This window comes from Lycorma delicatula, chromosome 7 (assembly GCF_047948215.1).
Source record: "Lycorma delicatula isolate Av1 chromosome 7, ASM4794821v1, whole genome shotgun sequence".
Lineage (NCBI taxonomy): Eukaryota > Metazoa > Arthropoda > Insecta > Hemiptera > Fulgoridae > Lycorma > Lycorma delicatula.
In genome coordinates this window covers 28168435-28192695 of record NC_134461.1, presented here as the reverse complement: position 1 = coordinate 28192695, position 24261 = coordinate 28168435, and the positions used below count along the sequence as shown (strand labels likewise).

The window sequence follows — 24261 nt, the reverse complement described above, 5'->3', positions numbered from 1 at the left end:
CCTCACAAAAATGGTGTCTATGGAAGAAAGCAGACATTACCATTCAGATAAAAATTTGCCTCTTCTGCACACTTATCATCGCAATACTCCCTCTATGGATCAGAAATTTGGATCCTCCTCCAAACAGACTTGAATTGGCTAGAGGTTTTCAAAATGTGGTGCCTGTGCCAGATTATATGGGTTTCACTTCATGTCCATATCCGAAATGAAGTCATTAGATCCAGAAGCGGGAAGTAACCAACAGTTGAGAAGCAGATCTAAACATGGAGGCTGAAATGGTTTGGCCATGTGTGCCAGATTGACCCAGATCGCTTGCCGCACAGACTCCTCTATAGGCAACATCCTACTCAGTGGAAGATTCAAAGATCTGCACCAAAGAAATTTTGGATAAAAAAAGTTGCAGATGACCTGAGGAATCAGCAAATTGACCTCAACCAGGATCATTACTATAGACTGTAAAACATGGAAAAGCGTTGTGAGCAAAGTTCAGAATCCTATGGCACCCACAACAGTGTATTGGTTGCGCGGCCAGCCGCCCCCTCCAGTTACCAGGTAGGGATTAAAGAAAAAGAAAATATCAATGAAACAATTAACAGAGAAATAGATTAAAGCTTTTTTTTGGTAACAGTGAGCTACGGGTGTGGTTTTTGAACAACATGTGGATTTTTCCCTATTGTGGCTTGCTTTTACAAAATATAATTCCTTTTAATTTATAGCACAAGTGTACTGTTTTCCTTATATTCGTAATCTGTTATAGACGTTTACATATTGTCAATCTTTATATAATCCAATACTGTTTTCAAGTAGACTTCTGTATCACGTAAGGCGTGAATTTTCATTTTTAAATTCGTTCACTTTTTTTTATATACAATATTTATTTTAAAAATGGTAATAATTTGAAATAAAATTTGTCACTTATGTTATGTTAGAGAATTCCTTTTAGAAATTTATATAATTTAAAAAACTTTAAGACGGACTGACCAGAATGTTTAAAGGATTTTACATAGATAAGTTTCTGTTTTATTATTATTTCTAGTTCAAATATATTTTTATTATTATTGAAATAAAATATGTTGAAATTTTAAATAGTAACCAACATTTTGAGAACAAAGTAAACCACTGTAAAAATTGTATCCTTCATGAAACATGGCTTAGTCTTGTAACTTTGGTAAAACAATATTTCTCATTATTTTTATTTCAATAGGCCTAATTTAAATCATTTTGAGTTATAAAAAACCACAATTAAACTCATTGTAATTGTGTATAACTAATTTATTTTTACAAACATTTAAATTAAATGACATTATCTTTTGAATATTTATTGATGCACAATTATTTAATTGGGATGCTTTAAACCTGATATGATCACCAAATAATACAGTAACAATTAAAAAAAAAATTAATACCCAAGAATAAAATATAAAATTTTTATGATAAAATCTCAGAAATTTTTTAAATAAATGTTTCAATTTTTTTTAATCCTATTGACAATCTAGGAAAAATAATCATAAAAGTATACTATAATGAAATAAATCTATTGCAAAATTTTTACTTGCGATTTTTTTTTTGTTATTTCATTATTTTTCATTTATAATTTTTCCAAAAAATCTTCTGTTCACTGCTAGCTGTGAAAGTATCATATTTTTCTTTTTTACTTCTTACATTTGGGTACTGCACTTACTAAAGGATAATTTTTTGATATTCCATTTTTTATCTTCACTTGATAACAGTTTTTTATTACTGTATTCATAACAATATTATGTAATGTAGTATTGTAATATTAGCAAATACTTTTTTTTACAACTTTACTTTTCTCTTTTTTAGCCTTTTTTCTTTCAAGAAGAAAAAAAGACTTAGACCTTCTATTATTTTTCCATGCACCTAAAACATGAATTGATTGATCTATTAGACTGAATTAACGTGTATAAGAGATGGAAGAGGAAGAGGAGGAGATGAAATGAGATTTCACAAGAGACAATGATAGTGAAACACAACACAACTTAAAACTGTCTGTCTAAAAGTCACCAAGACAAGAACCCTATGCTGTTTCTCAAGGCATTACAGAGAGTTCACTGTCTCAGTCAGAACAACCAGCTACTACCTTTTCTATCAATACTGCCAATCGAAACTTCTTCCTTAAACCCTTTTAATTTTTGTACTCAGAACATGAGAGCCTGAAAATGCCTACTTCAGATAATGCTTGAAAAGATCTGTAGATTTTAATTTTAAATTGTTTTTCATATTGGTTCTTCTGATACATTATTCTTGAGAATTATTTTTAATCCTCACCAAGTTCTTAAGAAATTCTTAATCTCTTGCTTTACAGGATGAAAGTAATTTTTGCAACAATTTTGATGTAGACTTAAATTTAAATAATCAAAGAGGGAGGACAAAAAAATACAATTACCTGAATTGAAAATGTGTCTTTCTCCATCAAGAAAATAATAATGTGATACAACGACAGGTTGAATAGAAGTTTGAGATGCAATTGCTACGTGGAATGCTCCTTTTTTGAATGGTAACAATTCTTGTCCTGAATGTCTTGTGCCTTCAGGAAACATACACAATTTTGCCTGATAAAAAAAAGTTTTTTTTAAAAAATCATTGTACCACTTACAATGCGCTGATAATAAACTTTACCTCAACTAATAAATTTAAGGTGTATATATAATGCTATATGATTTTAACTCATTCTGTACTTTTTTCTAATCTTTTAATCAGATACTGGTAATATACTTTTTTTTAATATTAAAAAAATAAAAAATATAAAAATAGAAAGATATATATACTGTTTCAATCAAGTTTGATTAAAAACTGATTTCAGTAGAATTAAATTTAATGTTATCATCATCCGGGTTAAAATAATAACAAGAGGTTTCTTCTCAGATATTAAAATATTAGCAAAATATGGTTAAAACTACAATGAACTAAGATATTAATAGGAATAAAACTGAAACGGTAAAAGAAATGCAACTATTAGGATAATACATGAAACATGAATAACAAAATAATATCAAAATTTTGATAGGTTAAATCTTTAGTATATTAATTCTCTTTAGAAGTAATAATAATATCCGGTCTAGTATTCTTGTCATTTCCTAGGATGCATCATACATCCCTCAGCAATTTAAATTTGCGACGTAAGGCCACACAGCATATGCATTCCACAAGGATATGGTGCACAGTCAAACAGCAGTCGAATCGGATGCACAGTGGTGTGCTCTCTACTGACATCAGGTGTCCATGAGTAGTTTTGATATGTCCTACTCACAATCGATACAGGATCACTTCCTCTCAGTGAACTTTCTAGCATGAAGAGTTCCAAGGTAAAACCGTCTCTTTTATCTGTCGAAGTTTATTATCCACTGTAGCAGTCCATTCATCTTGCCACCTCCTTCAAAGTGTATGTTTAATGAAATTGATTGAAATCAGTAGTTGTGACTCAAGCGGAGAAAGTCGGTTGACTACATGCATCTTTAGCAGCGGCATTAATCTCTACTTGTGACTTTATGTCCTCGCTAATTTGTTAATCATTTAAAAGTTGAAAAATTTCTATCCCATCATCCAATTCTCTTCACTTCCAAATTCTTTACCGTCGATTTGCTTAACTTACACCAAATGCAGTAAGCTTTCTTTCCCTTATTCATCTTTCGGGTAATTAGTATAGGAGTCATACTTTCCTAGAGCATTTTGTTTAAACACTGCAAAGAAATTGTTTGCATCTAATCATAAAGCAATTCACAAGTCCATACGGAAAATTATATTTAAAAAGTTTGCTTCAGTTTGAGACTAGGTTTCTAATGATACTTTGGTCCACAGGCTGCATATGCAAATGGATGTACATATGGCTTGTCAGTAAGATTAGAGTTTACTAAATTTAATCTTGGACAAGCTGTGAAGCCATCAATGAAGCAAATTTTTTTTTGTTTTTATGTTCTACTTTCCCACTTTTTGAGTTCAAAATGACTGCAATTTGTGTTCTTTTTTCGAAATTAAAGTCTATAGAAAGATTCTTAATGTTTTTAAAACAAGGATTCTGACTCTTCCCAATTATTTAGTTTCTTCTTTTGTTTTGATCATGTTCTTATAAAAAATAACTCTTTATTTATAAAAGTTCTCAACAGATTTTTCATTTATAAATTTGATATTCTTATCAGCTAGGTGTTAAAATTACTGCTTTTTCCAATCTTTATGCAAACATATAATGCGTGGAAGTTATTTAACATCCAACTGCCTGTTAAATTTAGATTCACACTCTTTGCTTCAAGCCAACCTTTTGCAAAGGAAATTGAACTACAGGTTTAAAACTGTTGGAAGTTCATAATTAATATAAGCTAGAAGTTATATTAAAACGTCTAATGATTAAAACATCTAATCAGTTTCACTATATTTTATTAACTGGCAAGATAACATGGGAAACATCCACTAACAACATAGTAACCAACTAATAACGATAGGATATACATTTGAACAAATCATATGCGAATCATCGATTTTTACTCAATAACCTATTTAATGTGTAACTTAATATATGAATATGAATATTTACATTAGCATGCAAATTAATCTGAACAAAAGGAATTTTTTGTTGAGGCTACATTACTTGACCACAACAAGCTGTCTGTGTTTGAGGTTGTTGTTCTTTGGTTTTTTAGCAATTTTCATGTTATAAGTAGTGTTTTGTGAAAGTTTATTATAAAAAAAATCTAATTTTCATATTTTCTGTTCTGTGTGTCTGTAATATATAATAATGGAAATAATTCCAAGACTGTGTTCAATAATTGTTTCAGTACTTACGTATTAACGCCATCGTAACTACAGCTTTATTTAAAAACAAAGTAGTCAATCGGATTTTGGTGGAAATCCGATTCAAAACAATCTCTTTATTAATTTTAATAAATGGTTATTTTTATTTATTTTATAAATATAATTAAACCAAACTTAACCTACGCTCGCTAACCTTGACTAATTAACCTTAACGTAATTTAATGAGTATTTATTTAATAAATTCAGTAATTATTGTTATTTAAATAATAAATAATTGCAATAATTTCTGAATTTATTAAATAAATACTTAAAAAGTTACGGTGTTAATTAGTCAAGGTTAGCGAGTGTAGGTTAAGTTTGGTTAAATTATATTTATAAAATATAAATAACCATTTCTTAAAATTAATAAAGAGACTCAATAAAATAAATACTCAATTTTAAATAAAGCTGTAGCTGCGGTGGCATTAATAAGTAAGTACCATTGTTTCTCTTTCTGAGCACACCAGTATGAGGCAATCTGGTTCTGAGTGTGGAGTTGGATTAGGGTGAATGCTATTTTACAAAAATTTAAAGAAGCTGGTTTTTTTCACCTTAAAGGAAAAGCAAATGTAAAAAAAACTACTCTAAAGCAGTTTTGGTTATTAATGAGAAAAATAAACTTGATCCAAAATAATTATCTGCTGTGTACTTAAACACAGAATTATCAACCTAAGGAACAAATTTACAAGTAACAACTATTTAGATGACAAGTTCTTGCAGCTGGACAGAAAGCTTGTAAGCCAACTAAAAAAGCAGCTTTTAACATCCACAATGTGCAAAAAAATAACTCTTGTGGGCCAAAGCACATGCTAACTTGACCAAAGAATACTAGAGAAATGTTATGTTTTCCAATGAGTCAAATTTTTATGTTCAGGTGCAAAGGGTTCCATATGTTTGAAAAGCAACAGATAAAAATACATCATTGGCTCATACCCAACAATCAGTAAAACATTCCCCAGAAAAGAATGTTTTGGGTTGTTTCACATTTGAAGACCCTTTTTCATTACTTCCAGTAGATGGTATGCTTAAAAGTGATGGATATATCAAGATTCTGAAGGAAAGGGTTGTGATACAACTTCAAAACAAATTCCCACAAAGCAACTGAGTGTTCCAATAAGATCTGGCACCATGCCGGCCACATTGCCAAAAAAGTAGAAAATCTTTTGAAGAACAAAACAATGAGGTTTTCCCATGGTCAGACAACTGTCCAGAATTAAACCCAATTGAAAATAAACTTTAGGCAGTAGTCCAAAAAAAAGACTCTCCAAAATGAATTGCACTACAAAAATTGACCTCATTAAAGCAATAATATCAATATGGTTTCATGATGAAGAAATCAAAAATATGTGCAGTTCACTCATTACTAGACATTCATAAATTGTACACGTATGTTTCTTTTCTAAATTAAGTTACTTTTTATTAAATAACATGTGTTCAGATTAATTTGCAAGCTATTGTACATATATCCATAACAAAAACCAACTAGCCTTTGATTAGAACACAAATTATTGAATTTAAAAGCCAAAACACTTTACTGTTTGCTATTACAAAAATTTTCCAAATTCTTCAACGCTAGCTCATTATTGAATATAATATTTGAACTTACATACAACTAAAACTACACCGTAAGAGCTGCAATCATAACAGTGTATTCTGTTTTTTCAAATTTTGTACTTTTTCTGTATCTTTTTAAAATGCCTTTACTGTCGTTTGCTGTCAAAATATACTGTCATTCATCACTTCGCTAAGTCTGCCAATATGCAGATATTCAGTCCAACAAGTGACACTTTCAATCTATACACAACTGGGATTGGCTATATAGTGAATATTTTAGTATAAAAATTTCTGACCGATGTCATGGTGGTTTTTATTAATCACAGTCAAGTAAGAATGAAACATTTAGTATAAAGAAACAATTAAAAAGCAATTTTTTTTTGAGGGAATGGAATTCCCTCAATTTAATTCCAATTCAGTCTGCCCAGCTACATTCAGAAGGGAAAAACATGATGATTTTTAATTTTTTGTATAGTTAAGAATGACAATGAAATTGAGGTTCTCTAAAAAGCTTTTTAAATTTATTGTAGAATATACTTCCCAGAAAAATACTAAACACAAGATTACGACTGAAAAAAAAAATTAATATTTGATTAATGTTTATATAATAAAATTAATAAGTAATTAAATAATAATAAAATAAATAATTATTAAAGAAGGGTCTTTGGATAATTAAATATTTTATTTATTTATTTTTTGAGTGCTTATTTTTGAAAATTTTGATAAATAAATATTTAAATTTTTTCTTTTTTCATATTTTAAAGCTTGGCATCTAAGGCCTATAGCCTGACATTATTTATTAAATAAATAATTAAATATTTTTTGTAAACAGTACATACCGAGTGTATCATGAAGTTCTCCCAGGAGTTTCATAATCTATTCTATTCGAGAAAATAATGGAAAAAGTTCATATAAACCGTATGTCCTAAAGTACTTTGTGAGTTATGACTAGTGAAAGATTTCACTCAGATTTCTGCTACCCTAGTGAGATCATACTGAAATTTTTAAGATATTAATTAAGGGGCAGGATTAATGATTCAATATGGTTTATAAACTGAAAAATCAAAGAAAATTGGTCCCAGAAACCGTATCAGCACTAGTTTTTGAGAAATCTGGGGTGAAAACCAATAAATTAGGGTAAAAAATATTGTTTTTTAGAAAAGCTAGAAAAATTCAAATTTTATTTAGAAACAGTACATTACTACATTTGTCAGAAAAATAATTATTTAATGTAACAAAAACCAAATTCTTTTTTGGTGATGTGAAAAGTTGTAAAACCAAAATTTACTGTTAAAAAATTAAAAAAATTACAGAAATTATACTATTGTAAAATAAAAACTACTTACATATTTTTTTTATTAATGGAAGAAATACAATTATTTGAAAAATTATTATTTCAAAATGGCAATAAAATAACAACAGCTGATCAACAATGCAAAATGCTGCATTAGGGTTTAAATCACTCTGTAAGGTACATTAAGCAAATCGGGTACTGTGAACTATGCTGTTAGCGAAGGTTTCTGTGAATCTTGGTGATCAGTTTGCCATTGAAGTAAAATGTTGTACTTATTTACAACAGAGGAATACACTGATATGGTATTCATTTTGGGTGTGTGTAATGATAATGATACAGCTGCTGTAGTAGAATTAGAAATATGTTTTCCGAATCGCAGGATCCAGATTCCAAAACAATTAGCACGACTTTTTGCAATATCTGAGAAACAGGTTCACTACCTAGTATTTGTACCACCTATGAATAATCTGTCCAACACAATGCTGATAATGTTGAAATTATTATCGATGCCCTTCAGCACAGGCCAGATGTCAGTATATGACATCTTTCTAAGTGGACTGGAGACAAAACAAGTTTTATCCTTGGTGAACAATCAGTTCACGCAGGAGTAGTTTTTTCATGAGTAGAGCAGAATATGAAAGTCCTGGGAGAACTTCATGATACATTCTGTATTTCTAAACTTTTATCATACTAAAATGATAAAAATTTTTCAATTTGTGATTATGTCATGTGCGTCACATGAGAAAAAAAGAAAACTAATTTAACTAAAAGAATGCAGTGACTAAACTTTTACTATAAAAAAAACCAAGTATTTTATCATAATATGGCATCATTTTTTCCAGGAGGTTGTGATCATGTGATAAAATATTTTCAACCCGATATTATGCAGAAAAGAAAATCATTTGTATATTATGTACTTAGCTTTCCTTCAGACTTTTGAAGATGTGGCATTGTTTAACATTTAGTTATACCCGCTAACATTGTAGGTCAAATATATTTTATATCCACAAACTGAATGTTCTCACATCAAAGTAGTTAGAAAGCCAAAACTTTAGACTTTTCAAGTTTTTGTTTACAAATACTGAGAACATATTAACTGATATAATATATTTTAAGTATGCATCTTGTGATGCAAGACTATGTTAAATTTTTGTGGACAGTAGTACTGAACCAATAGAGATGTATTTCATCATACACAAGACAGCCACAGGAACACTGCAGTTGTTGTGCGGTTAACAAAGTTTACTATGTAAAAGATTAAAGAATTATAACTGATGAACATTTAGATGGGATTATCAAATCAATTTTAAGAGTCCAATTTTTATTCTATATTTTTATTAGATTTTGGTGATGAGTATACTGAGGACTATATATTTTGTATTAGTTGAATCTTTATTTAACTATTTAAAATCTTATCATCTTAAATCTTTATCATCAAGAAAAATGATATCAATATGGTCAAAAAATATGTTTCACAAGCCCTACAATTGCCTGGCAGAATTTCCTTTGTCAGTATAAAATATAGTCTGTCAAACAATTACATATAATGACATGCATGAAAAAAAGGAAAAAATTGATTACCTGGAGCAAAATGTACTGTACTGCAAGAGTAGATGCAGGACTTATTATTTGAAACAAAAAAAAAAAACTTCAAAATAAAGGGATTTTGATTTTTGCTCTAAATCTACCTTTTTCTTTATGGTTGAATGTCAATAAAGCATAGTTAAAGATAAAATTAAGAATTTTTTTATAAAAGTAATGACCAGTTGGCGAAATAATTTTAGGTCAATTAATTTACAATAATTTTGTCTATTGTTCTGCTCTGCTCTTTTCTAATCAATTTGCACGTTAATGATATTGATAGCATACCCTTAGCATAATCCTTTCTGGTTAAGTTTAATTCTTAAGCATTTTATTTAAATTAATCTATAAATTACTGTCGAAGTACAAGAAGTGATAAAAAAAAAATAAGAAACATTTTTTAATATAGTATTAATTAAAACTCGAGTCTTTTCGGCTCAGTTCATCTTTTTGACATGTGATGCCAGTACTGGCTAAATTGTTAATGATATAGAAATAAAGGTCAGATTCACTGCGATGGGAGCTTCTTCACAAATCATGATTGGAAAAAACTGCAGAGTGCAACAATCAGATGTTAAAGCTTTCCTTACAGTTTTTTTTATTTTTTCATTATTACCACAAGGTTGTAAGTGTATAACCTTGTGGTTACAGGTTACAACCTGGTGTTACTTAGCAGTTTTTGCTGTTTAAAACCTCTAAAAATGTGGGCAAAAAAATTCTAGATTTTGCACCACGATAACATTAGTGTTATCACACTTCACTATTAATTCACAATTATTTAGCAAACTTTAACAACATAATGGTGCCGCAGCCTTTGTATCTCCCAGATACAAAGCACTTTATGACTTTTTCTTGTTCCCACAATGATTTGTGGCAACAGATGAAATAAAGAAAAATATTACTAAGTGAATAAGGCTGTACCCAAAAATGCTTTCCACAAATTTTTTAAGACTGGAAGAAACACTGGTCTAGGTATGTTGTATCTTGGGGGGACTACTTTGAAGGAGACAATTTAATATCGAAGAATAACTAAATTATTTTTGTTGAAAATTGAAATTCTCATTAGTTTCGATCACATCTCTTACTTTGATTTTATGTTTATTTTCAATTCGATTAAATCTGAGTACTTATTCTGAGTACTTATTTATCTCGTTAATAGAGAAGAAATTTGTGGATTAAATTAGTTCAACAGCTTATTTAGGAAAAATATTTAACTACTTTTATCTAGTGAAATGCGTAAAAGTAGCTTTATATAACAATTTTGGATAATTATTAAGTCAAAATTTGAAGAAAAAATAAAAAAATTTTTAAATATTTAGAATCCATTTATTTTGTGATAATAAATTTACAACTGCTTTGTAAACATTTAAAGATCTGCTGGAATTTGAAATTTTATATACATACTATATTTCTGTTTTGCTCATTTTATTATAATTACACACTAAGTTTTTAGAAATTATAAAAAAATAATTTGATGATTTTTGAATTTGTTTCCTTTTTTAGCACCTAAAAATCCTTCCCAAAAAAACTGTTTGCTTAAGTTCATAGATTTAAGATAATACAAATTGAATAAATAAATAAATATGTATATATTATATATATATATAAAATTGTTACCTGTCTTGTTCTAATTGTTTCACCAGTCTTATTGATTGTTGATTGGGCTTTTTCAACGTTCAGTCTATCAATAAATATTGTGCCCCAAAGCCAACAGGCTAAGCCAAATGGCCATAAAAAAAATACTTCTTTTTTAGCGATTACAGTACCTCTCTTCATAACTGGCCATAATTCTGCTAATACTGAATACAAACAATAAAAATCAAATTATTAATTAAGATATAGTGAAATTTAACAGGTTTTTAGGAATTTGAGAAGAAATTTAACAAAAACAGTTTTATTTATTTTATTCTAGAAACTACAGTTTCACATACGATGAACCGGGCATGTTAACTTATTTTGATACCGAAAGATTTATTTATTTTTTTTACAAAATCTCTCCTTGCTTGTTTAAGTCTGTTTTATCAATCTTTTTTACTAAATAATAAAATTCTACAACTTCTGTGATAACTCATCTTCTATTATACAATATAAAAGTATTACACATATAGATTTAATAATTACTAATTAAACTATTAATTATTTAATTCTTTGCTTTTAGCAATTAAATATAAAATTTAACAATTAGTATATACTTCACTTACAATTTTAATATTCTAAATACCAGATACTTGATAACAAACACAATTAAACCAGTTAACAATATTCTAACAAACTGTTAAACTTAAAATACTTCTATAACAATTTAATTATTTTTACGATTATATTACTTTTAACGATTTACGACCTGAATTAATTTTACAATTTTTTTTCACATTAAGAATTTTATTGGTATGAAGTAGTTCCCAATTTCTTTCTATTTTGTCTGAATCACTTTGTCTCAACATACGTCTTAGATTTTATACCATCAATTTATCTACATTATACATTATCTACATTTTAATCATTATTTCTCTTCAACACTTGTTTACTACATCTCATTCTAAATAAGACATACATCTGTTAATAAACCATTTCTGTATCCTTCTTCTTTCATGAAATTCTGCCAGTAACTTCTCTTCTCAAATTTATCTTAAACAAATTGCATTCTAGCTACCTAATTTTCAGAAGTTCATTTCAAAAACTTAAGTCAATGGTTTTTCTAGTTTCAATACCATAAACTGCTACAGTTCAAATAAATACAGGTATTTTTTCATTTCTTACTAACCCAATTCATAGTTACAAACCACCCACTTTGACAACAAATATAATATTCTAAAAGTATACAAGAAAGAATCACACTAGAGTATGAAAAAAAAAAAACATATATATATATATATATATATATATATATATATATATACTACCTAGTAGTATATATTAGATAATACTATATATATAATATATATGCTACTAGACATTTGGAAAGTTCTCTGCCTGAAATAGCACAAGAATGACCAAATGACTATAGTTCTAATTCTGTAAAAAATAAAGTATTCTGTAATAATTCTGTAAAATAAAGTAAAGTATTCTGTTTAAAACCTTAATGTACAGAAGAAAAGAGCTAGATTCCATTTTAAAGGAATATTATTAATCTTTGATTTCGACGGTAAAATAGTGGATAGCTGAATTTAAATGTCTACACATCCATTTAAGGAGCTGAATGCTCAGGATGTCAAAAAATGTTAAAACTGATGAAATCATCACAAAAATCCACAACGCCATATTAAATTATCACTGACTGAAAATACACAAGCTTGCTGATACCGTAAACATCTTTTAGACCACATCTATTAAATTTTAGATGATATATTAGGTATGAAAAAACTTTCTACTCTACAGGTGCCATATTTGCTAACAGACCAAAAATGAGTTTGACTGAATACTTGTTGTGGGTGTTTAAACTTATTTAAATGGGAATCTGCTGAGTTTCTTTGATGGTTTATAACAGTGATTGAAATGTGGATTCACCATTACATGCCAGAAACCAAATAGTGGGTGGGAACAGGTGAAAACGAGCCAAAGAAAGCAAAAATGGTTCCATCTGCAGGAAAAGTAATGGATAACTATGTTTTTTGGGATTTTCATGGTGTGGTGTTCATAGACAAGCTTGCAAAGGGTAAGGATCATCACAGGGAGTATTACACATCACTACTGGACTGATTGAAGGGTGAACGTTCAAATCTGGTGAAAAAGGAAATGCTCTTTCACCATGATAATGGACCTGAATGGATGTCTTTGGTTGCTACAAAACTCTGTCAACCTAATTTATAAAAATTGTCAACAGTAACATCATCTGGGGCCAGAGTTTAGTCGTTAGCAGCAGTCGCTGAAGATGGTCATAAAGAGAACAAAAAATGTTCAGAAACAAGCTTTTTAAAAGTTTTTTTGTTATACAATTCAGCTTTGTTTGTCGTTACAAAAGTTTAAATTTTAAATCTAATATCAAGATGAATTCCTTTTAATCTCTCAATTTATGTTTGATACAAATACATTTCTTTTTGCATGAAGCCTCTTGAAAAAGGAGCTGAAAAAAAAAAAAAAAAAAAAAAAAAAAAATCACATTTGTAATAAAGTGCGATTCTTTTTTTTGCAAAATTAAAATCCTTTAATTTTACCAAAGGAAATAAAAAATTTATTATAACGTTGATTATAAGTGTAATAAGAAGTAATAGGTAATAAAAGAAAATATTTAGAAAACATTAATTTACTTATTGTATGTACTAAATTACCACAGTAAGAGAGCTATTATTGAAATGAGTCATTGGATATTTTTTCTTCTTTTTTGAAAACAAACGATAACAGATTATAAAAATAAACTGAAATTATTTAATAAATGTAAAAACTGACTAAAGCATCTATCCAATTCTATAATTAATTCTAAAATCTACTGTGATCTCTGTCATACACCTTGGAATAGATTTTATACAATAAACTTTCAAAGTAAAAAAAATTTTACATAAAATTTTTATAATTTACTTTTTAAAGAGGTTATATGGATACAAAGATGGAGTAAGGATTTTAATGTTATATGCATATTTCTTTCTATCATTTGTGCCTAATGTCTTAAGAGAGGAAATTTCTCGTAAAGTGAATTTTTACTTCAAGATTTTTAATAAAGTTTCTAAGGGCCTTGCAGGGCTTTGTGATAAAACAGAATTTTAAGTGTTATCTGTAATCTTTTCATTAAAATCCTTAAGTTTTTTTATAAATTTATAACTGTAATTTATTTTTGGGGATCTTTGAGTATTTTTTCGTTTGTATTTTTTCCCTTATGTTAATTTGACAATGATTTTTACTGCAAAAATAAGTTCTGTGCCTTACAATATCACATACACAATACTGATAAACTTAACCTTACTACAACCCACGCAGCTATCCAGCTTATTCCCAACTCCAATGATTCTTCTTGAGATTGTTTGAACCTGTAAATGTACTGACTGTTCTGGAATGTACTATATTATTTCACACAATTATCTTGAATAACACTCAATAGTGATCATCTCTATTTATTTTAAATTTAGTTCACTACCTGCATATATGTACACTCATCGCCTGGTTTATTTTACATCCTTTTTTCTTCGGGTTTCTTTAACAACCATTCTTGCGCTTGTTTTCTTTTCTGTCTTATTTCCTTCTTTTTGGGTAGCTTCTTCTGAACAGATGATATTTAGAAGAAACAGTGGCCAATTGTGTAGCGCATAAATGATCCAGTTATAATATAAATTTCTTTGCTCTTGAATTTTATATATGTCATTGATGTGAAGGAGAAGCTGGTCAATGATCTTTCCCATTGGCTTTGCAACTAGGAGAAAAGTTTTGGAACCAAAACTCAAAACAAATTCATGATGATGCTTTGAGAAATTTAACAAATTTAATTTCTTACATTCATTCACTAACCGGCTGATAAAAAAAAATGCATAAATGACACAATAAAAAAGAAAAATTCAACTAATCAGTAAATACAGCAATAGATTATCCTTCTGTTAATAAAAGAAAAAAATTGCCCATCTTCCATTTAGGTTTATTATTTTTATATTATTCTAAAATTAATATAGACAAAAATACAATTTTATCATAATAAAGCGATACAATAAGAAACAATCACAGGAATTAATTGGATAAAGAGAGTTTTGAAATCTATTACAATGAATTCAATATCGATAAACGGGCAAGGACAGTTTTGTTTCCTTCATCATTCTGATGGATACGGAAAGTTTTGAAACCGTGTAATTCAGACTTCTTTTTAAATTGGAAAAAGACAGTTTCCAATAAAATTTGAAAAAAATACGTCCATTTTAAAATTCAGGGATGCCAAATTAGTAACAAAGACCAAAATTTTAATATTGTACATTTCTGAATAAGGCAGTTACCATTTACAATTAATGATCAAGAATTTTATGTTTATTATTTCCTTGTGATAACAAGAAAGCAACACAAAACTAAGACTATAATAATCATACGAACTGTGTATGCCGGTTTACCTGATACATATTTGTCACCACATCAGAATTTTTACAAAATTAATCAATGCATATCGGCTGACAGTTGAACAAGCTCACAGGGCATCAACTGTCAGAAAGTCAATCTGAAATATAAATGCTTAATACATTTTTCCCTTAATAATAAATATGTAAGTTTCTAAAAAAAAAAAATGAATTACTTTAATTGAAAAAAAAAAAAAATACGTAATAAGATATGCACCACCTTGTAAGTATACACTGTATTAAGATAAAACCGTACAATAACTGTAATTATGCAACTTGTACATAATTCTTTTTAATAAAAATTAAAAAAAACAAAATAATAATTATAAAATTTCATACCGTTTGAACATACTGGACAGCTTTTTCGATGTAGGTTATGCACAAAAAATTTATATAAGTAAATAAGTTTATAATTACTCTATAAATAATGTTGTAATAAAACAAACTGTACACTCTACTGTAGTTAATTTAACTTACCTAGAAGATCCAGAGCACTCTGATGATTAATTAATATAACACAACCAGAATTCTGTACAATATTTTCAAGTCCCCTCAGTTCCCACTTCAAACCGAGTAACCTTGATATTTGTCTAGCACCCCAAGCAGGCATTCTACAACAAGTATGATCATAATTAAAATAGAGAATTAAAATGATAAATTAAAATCCAAGGAATAAATAAACAATGATTAATACATTATTTTCTTTCTATTACTTTTCTACAATTTTTTTTAAATATTTCTCATTAACATTATCATTATAATAGATAACCAGAAATAACTATAAGTATTTAGTCATTTTCTCCACAGACACTCGCTTTTAGAGAAAATATTTCATCATCACCACCTCTGCAAATATACTCAAATATGAAACAAAAATTATCAACCGAGGATTTTATTTTTAAATGATCATACTATTTTCCCTTATGCTAAATATATATATGCACATGTGTAATAAGTTCAACAGTAAAAACTATTTGACATGCTTGGCAGCAGTAATAAGAAAACTGTATAGCACAGATATAATATAAAACTTGTGAAGAATGACTCAAATCATTTGTAATATTTTAGATTTATACCTGTTAGTAACTAATTCAAATAAAGCATTTAAATCACATCAAAGGTCTAAATTGCTTTTTATTTTTACTCAAATAACAACAGATAATGAATATTGAACATCTTTATATCATTTTGTTTAAACAGAACAGATCTAATGATGAACACAGTATGATTATTAATTAAGGGAAGGCACAAATTCCATACACAAAATTTCAGCTGACCGTCAGGAACTTACCTTGGGAAAGCTCTGGCTGGCAAAATGGTTATGTGTAAAACACTAATAAAGTTCGTTATCATAGGTAATGTAACAATTTAGCAAGGGATTTTCTTAGCCTCTCAGCTCCAACTTAACAATTAAACTTACATATGCCTGTTATGTCAGATGATACGATAGAAGTTTGGGTGCCGGTCTTCAGTGAAAAATTAGATCAACAAACTGATAATTTTTTTTGTGCTTCATACAAAAAAAAAATATGCATATTCACAATTCTTATACAACCTGATGTTATCGGGTCACCTGATGAATATCAGGAAATAGGACCTAATATTGAAAGTGTTACGGGATGTAAAATGTGAAGAAACTACATACGGTACACTATGCCTTAAAGTGATATACCTTCTGGCTAACTAGAATGCTACAGGCTAATAACCTGTAACCATTCAATGTGTACCATAATCGTACTATAATTAAGTACCATAATTGTAATGTCTTTAGATAAACTGACACGAGTATTAAGTTACTCTTGAAAACAACTGAGATTGCTGTTCTTAAAATAAAAAGGATCCTACATGCTTACTGTGAAAAGTGCGGAGTAAGTCATTCCCTGTACTGAGCCAAATAACAACAAGTCTAGTCCTCACCTTTACAGTCTTCCACGGTTAATGACTTTCTACCGATCTCTAATTGTTATCGTACCTTCCTGTTTTCTCCTATCTATCCATCATTCTCTCAATTCTAGTCTTCAGCAGACATTCCTATACAACCAGTATCCTAGCAATTCAACATCTTTCTTCTTCTTATATTTTTAATCATTTGTCTTCCTTCCCTGATCCTTTGCAGCACTTGATTTCTAACTTTATGCACTCATCTCACACCTTCCACTTTTCTCCATACCCACATTTCATGTGCTCTAATCTTCTTTCATCCTCCTATAATACTCTCCAGCATCGCTGTACTCCATATTCTTAGTTCTTAGTGTCCAGTAACCTTAACTTCCTTTCAAAACAAAACTCTGTTTGTGTAAAACACAGAGTAAAATTGGGGTTTATGGGGATTAAGCATCATTGATATCAGAATATAAGAATTGGAACTTTGATACTATGAGTAGATATGCGTGGGGTAAAGAAATGGACAGAACTTTAATTTTAAGCATATAGAATAACAGATCAATCTGTTTATTTAATCAATTATGCTTGTAAACAAACAAATCTTTAAAAAAATATATTTTTAAATGTATAAATTAGTTCATATACTATTTATGTGAGGTAATAAACTAATATCGGTTTATAGATAATTAATATTAACAGTAGTCATTCAGAAAATATAAAAATTATTACAAAGAAAAATAACTTTCTTAAAGTAATTAATTAATCCGATCTCAAATACAAGAATAAGTAAAGAGAATGAGCAAACAATTAGTTTTTTAAGCATGATTGAACAAACATTTTACTAATGTCTTCTAATTACCAATTTATTACCACAATGTTATAAAGAAAAAGAGCTATGGAAAATAGTTATTGAAATAAATTTGATATAGAAAATGGTCAAAAATTGTTGATAAAATAAATTAATCAAAATTCAAAAATAGGAGCATAATTAAATTGTTAGATCATCATTCTCATCGATAGAAAGTATTAAAAAAGCCGAATATTTATCAAAAGAAATAACAATAATAACTACAAACTTACACTTGCTAATTATTAGTTATTCCATTTGTAAAAAATTATACAAAAGGGATGGAAACCGGTTAGGAGATTCAATTACAGGAAGTGGAATCTTGAAAATTACTACTACTGACTGTAAGGGTCAGTAGAAGTAGAAAGGAAGCGATGAAGAAGAAGGATAAAATCGATAGATGAGGTGAAGATTAGAAACTACAAGAGGACAAGGAGAAGGCTTGGGACAGAAATAGATGGAGACAGCAGCAGCGTAAGGGAACTTCTACCAGCCAGAACAGCAGATGATGATTATGTAACATTTTTGAAATATCATAAAATTAGTTATTCTGCCGGGTATTTATAAAATAAATATCACTGAAGGCTACATAACTATGCACTACTGTATTAGACAATACCACTTGAAAGTGGAAAATTGGCTTAAAAATAGTGAAAAAAAGAAAAACTTCTAACATATATTGTCCACTAAATATATATATTCCTCTATACAGCAGTATATATTCATCAAATATAAATTTGTTTGATACATAAACTTTCATACATAGAACATTAAACTTTTGTAATCACTGCTTAACTCCTTTTGTATATAACTAGCTGGTTAGCCCGTCTAGTCAGATCCTGGATCCTAGGGGCCCAGGAAAACTCCAGAACCAACTCAAAAGCTCCTCAAGCCCTCCCAAAGCCATGGTGCCTTCCCCAGGACTGCAGACCTCACCATTCCGTGTTGCAAGGGGGAATGGCACCCAGGACACCAGCAGATATCGCCATTCCCGTCTACCCAGAGGATTCCGGCCCTTGAACCTTCTCAATATTAGTTACCCTCATGGTTGTAAAAATAATACTGATAACAATTTAAGGCTTTATAGAAAAATGAAAAATAAACTTAATCACAAAAGACAGAATAACAGCAACTACGGTGAATAAAGTACACGCACCTTCAACGACGAAAAATTCATAACTAATTCCTTTGCTGTGGTGGCAGAACTATAATAATGAAGTAAAACAATTAATCTTTTTTCCTTAATGGATATCTTTAATTCACAATTCCACTCTCCTTGGGGGGAGAAGAAATAATAAATACGTTTAACATCTTAACCCTTAAGGGAGCTAGATCCACGGTCTATGATTAAAACCTTCCCTGGGATAATAAGAATGTATCCTGCAAATTTTAAAACAATCGGTCGGTTGGTTCTCGCGTGATGCGAGAACAAACTTTATACATATACATATATCTAGCAAATACCCTGTTTGAATTTTGAAAATCGGAAGATTATTTGTAGATATATTACAAGAGCACCCTACTGCAGCTCCCAAAACAGCGCCCCAACAAGGGGCACCCCGTTTGTCAGCAGTTGATGGTGATGATCGGTCTAGCCTTCCACGAAGTGCTCGCATGCCTCCCCACTCTAGTCTCACACGCAGTTTCCATGGGAAGCCCATTATTGTTAAACAGAGATTTTTTAAAAATTTATTTAATATTATTTTATTTAATCTAAATTTAATTCTACTTTTTTTGTAATATTATTCATTCGATTGATTCGAATCATTAAGTTCAAATTCAGCTCACACATTGGTAGAGATTCATAGTTCACAGTTCATTAATTCAATTCATTAAAAATTGCGCTTAAACCTTTTTTTTTTTTTTTTTTTTTTTTTTTTTAACCTCCGAGTCCACAGTTAAGCATTACTTCAGAGGATGAGATGAATGATTTGTAGCGTGTGTGAAAATGCCATGCCTGACCGGGATTCGAACCCGGGACCTCTGGGTGAATCTCCACTATTACGTATATATATTTTTTCCCCCAAAATGAAATATCTAAAAACCTTCTCAGTTATTGCAAGAAACATGGGTACGAATTTGGTTGCGATTGATCACGCAGGTTTTCGTTTATCCCGAGCAAACAAAAATCCTCTTCCTCTTCATATAATGGTATAAATAGATATAGAAAATGTAAACAAATGTTTTATTATCGACTGATTATTATTTAACGATTGAAGTGGTCATCTAGTTTTAGATTTTAATTCATTTTTTTTATAAATAGTTTTTTAGTGTTTTATATTATTATATTTATGACTTTAAAAGTTTTGTTCGTTAATTTCATACACCACACAAACCATGAGTTGGAAATCTGGGCCTATTGTCAGGTTGTTCGCTTGTATTAGAAAAAAGCTATTCGTTGTAGCATATATCTGATAAAAATTGCCGATCAGTAGTATAATACAATGTTGTACGATTGCTAATGAATCCTTGAAAAGTGCAGACAGAACAAGTGCTTATTATTTATGGGAGACTTTGACGCACTCCTTTAGGTGGTGTATATCTTATTCATTGGCGACTGTAGCTAAAATTAGTGGGGGTGCTGCTCCAGAAAATTCTTTTCAGAGTCTTTTCAAGGCCATGGTTAAAGTTTTCTGTAAAATAAAAGAACCAAAAAAAATTAATGAAATAGAATAGCTGGAAGCAGGATAATAATCTAAATCTACCCTTCATCACATTCAAGAATATGGTACACGGTTTTTAAAAACACATTGTCTTAAAACCCGTATTCGGTTTAACCGAATAAATAATAAAATGTCAATACAGATAACATTTTTTAGTAATATTAGATAATAATTTAATAAAAGTCCGCTTAAAAACACTGTAGTCCAACGGTACTTAATTTAAATTTCTATGTACACAGAAACAAATACGTAATTAGTTTTTACAAATTACCTTCTCTTTCGCCATTCCAACTTGTTTTTGGACAAATTTGGCGATCAAAGAGCCCTTGCTTTCCGCCATCTTCTGATCGCTACAGAAAATACAACTAAACCGCTTTCACATTCATTCTACCGACAAGTAGAAAAGGGAATTTAACAAGGAACGTTCCACACACATGCGGAGTAAAAAAAAAAAATCATCTTCCACTAGCACGTCAGGGTCGGCACTGCGGGAGCAACAGTGCTCTCTATGTAATCTCGCGTGCAGCTTCCTATGTGCGCATGCTCAGAACACCAAGCCGGAATTTGAACTGTGAAGCGCACAGTTCCGTACAAAGATTTTTGTATATTTTTTAGAAACTGGGGATGGCTACTGACATTAAGCTTAAGGATTATATATTGTACAAGTGTAAAGAAAGAATTAAAGGACTCATTATATTAATTTTTATCGATAATATCAAGTGGAAATAGGGGTGCTGCAGTTTCACAGTGCCTATACACGAGCCACGACTGGTCTCATTGTAAATCTATTTCATTATCTCTCTTCATTATATACTGTCCCCTTCTTAGTGTCCATTCCTTTCCTTATATATCTTTGATTTTTTGGCTAGATAACCTATCTGAATTACTGCTATCTTGATACATCTCATTTAACGGGATGGCTATGGTTATGGAATGATCACTACGATTCAATTTTCCGTACAAAAAAAAATTTACAACAAAAAACCCGACTCGATACTGAAATGCTAACGGGTAAAGCCAGCTCTTCTTATTCCTACAAAACCTCAGTACGCTTAGAACAAATTGCACTTTAGAATAGGAAATGGCTTGTTGTATGAGAAATTAATAAAGTTCCTTCAAACATCAATCAGAAAGGTTTCCATAAGAGTGACAATACCCACAAGTTTAGAAAAGATCCTAATAACACTTTACAAAAGTATTATTTGCAAAAAAAAATCTCATATACTTAATGAGATTATTTTGACAGAATGGTTGCATTTTGTGAGAAATTTATTACTCATCGAGAAGCAAATATATATTTCTCTACCTAAGTGATATTCCGTCATGTTGTATTTATGAAAATCTTCGAGTAATTGTGGGAAAGGCACATAATATGCCTGGATTCGTTTTTGGAGACTACAAAAAAAAGGAGTGCAACGGGCGATTCATAATTTCAGATGCTGTTATCCCTGAGCGATTACTGTGTTTGAAACCTTCTGACCCTATGTTCAGAAGAAATTAAGTTAGACTATTTCGACCAAACCTTTCTTAAATATATAAGATGACACGATGAAAAATCGAACGGCCACCGTATTCTTGTGATTTGACACCTTGTGATTATTTTTTCTGGAAAATCGTCAGTCATGGTATTCTCTTAAAATCTAAATGACCTGAGCCGCTTAAGTACAACGTAAATTTAATTTATGTTTTCAGTTGAAAATTGCTAGATGCCAAGGCTACGAAGAAACAAATCGCCGACTCAGGTGAACTACATTAACACACAGGGTTGGTCTAGTGGTGAACGCGTCATTGCAAATCGGCTGATTTCAAGATAATAGTTTTAAGGTTCAAATCCAAGTAAAGGCAATTAATTTTATACGGATTTGAATACTAGATCGTGGATTCTTTGGTGATTGGGTTTTAATTAACGAAACCTCTCAGGAATGGTCGATCTGAGACTGTACAAGACTACACTTCAGTTACATTCATACATATCCTGAAGTAATACCTTACCCTGGTTGCAGAGGCGAAACAAAATAAAAAAAAAAAAAAATAGAGAAATGAACTGCATTTGTTTATAACAACATATAGTAATATACACACGATAAAAAAACATTTTACGTGATAAATCGAATCGATTCCATTTAAATATTATTATTCAATCATTTTTAATTTAATTATTTCGTAAATATTATTTAATAATTTAACATTAAATCAATTAATTTATTTGGTTTTAAGTATAGATGTTTATAACTTTATTATTCTGTTATACATACAATGGAGCATAAACCGTATTAACCTATTTACCACGCGCACCATTTTGTCCGGCAGTTGAAGAAATACCTAGTGCGACACTTGCGTCTCGAGACAGGACGGTGAGGAGCCACGAACTCGTCACGCGCGTATTGTATTTCAAATTCAACTTCTAATAAAGAAATGACGACTTGAACGTGAATTAAATTGACGGCTTTTTGTTTATAATTTTAACATTAAAATAATTATTAATTATACTTATTTATGAACAATTTATTTACAATTATTTTTGAATAAAAAATAAATATTTGATTAATTATAAATGTATTATCTACATATTATATACTTCATTCAAGTGGTGGGGAAACGATAATAAAAAATTAAATTTTGACGATATTTTTTTCCACATACTCAACATTGTAATCGAAACTATTTTTTTCAAAAATCTATTGTCAAACGTAATTGGTCTCTCAAAAACCATATTTAATCTTTTAATTTGATGAAAATTTTTTAATAAAAAATTTTTTCTCAAAATATGTCGTCTAAGTATTCAATTACATGGCTATATACCAATTTTGTATATTTTTTAATTAAACGGTTTAAATAATTGTTTTTCTGACAAAAATAAATTTAAAGAATTGATGAAACGGGTGCTTTAATTTCGATTGATTAATATGTTAAAAAAATAATAATTAGTAATTCTATTAGGCCGAAAAAGTTTTCGCTGTTTTTAATTAGAATTTAATGCTGGGAAACGAGAACTTTTCAACGCCCTAATAGATTAATAATTATTAATGAAATAAATAACAAAGTTTTATTGATTTTTGTCCGCCATTTTGAATTTTGAAAAACGAATATAAAATTCCTAATATACGGCTTGAAAAATCCTTGTATAACGAATTTCATAAAAAACAATGCATTTTTTTTGCCCACCATTTTGAATTTTGGAAAACTAATTTAAGATTCCTAATAAGCGAATCAAAAAATCTATTGGACTATCAGAAAAATGTATTGGGTGAAAGGGTTAATGAAATAATAAAAAAAGTAAGATAAAAATAATCGAAATAATACATTTATAATTAATCAAATATTTATTTTTTATTCAAAAATAATTTGTTCATAAACAAGTAAGTATAACTAAAAATTATGAATAATTATTTAAATGTTAAAATTATAAACAAAAAGCCGTCAATTTAATTCACGTTCAAGTCGTCATTTCTTTATTAGAAGTTGAATTTGAAATACGCGCGTGGCGAGTTCGTGGCTCCTCACCGTACTGTCTTGAGACACAAGTTTGCGCGACATCACGGGTTTTACGATTTTATATCGATGATGACGTAATCATTAATATACAAATCCATCCGTAACAGAACTGTA

At 29.5% G+C, this 24261-nt stretch overlaps 1 protein-coding gene across 2 annotated transcripts in view; it reads right to left on the bottom strand.

Moving 5' to 3' along the window:
• Positions 1-24261, bottom strand: part of LOC142327402 (1-acyl-sn-glycerol-3-phosphate acyltransferase alpha-like) — a 209630-nt gene that overhangs the window by 5742 nt on the left and 179627 nt on the right. For both annotated transcript variants that reach the window (XM_075370435.1, XM_075370434.1), the window contains exons 3-5: positions 15736-15869; positions 10853-11034; positions 2408-2573 (exon numbers count right to left, since the gene is read on the bottom strand). In XM_075370435.1, the coding sequence (XP_075226550.1) occupies positions 2408-2573; positions 10853-11034; positions 15736-15869 (482 nt within the window). The remainder of the gene's footprint in view (positions 1-2407; positions 2574-10852; positions 11035-15735; positions 15870-24261) is intronic.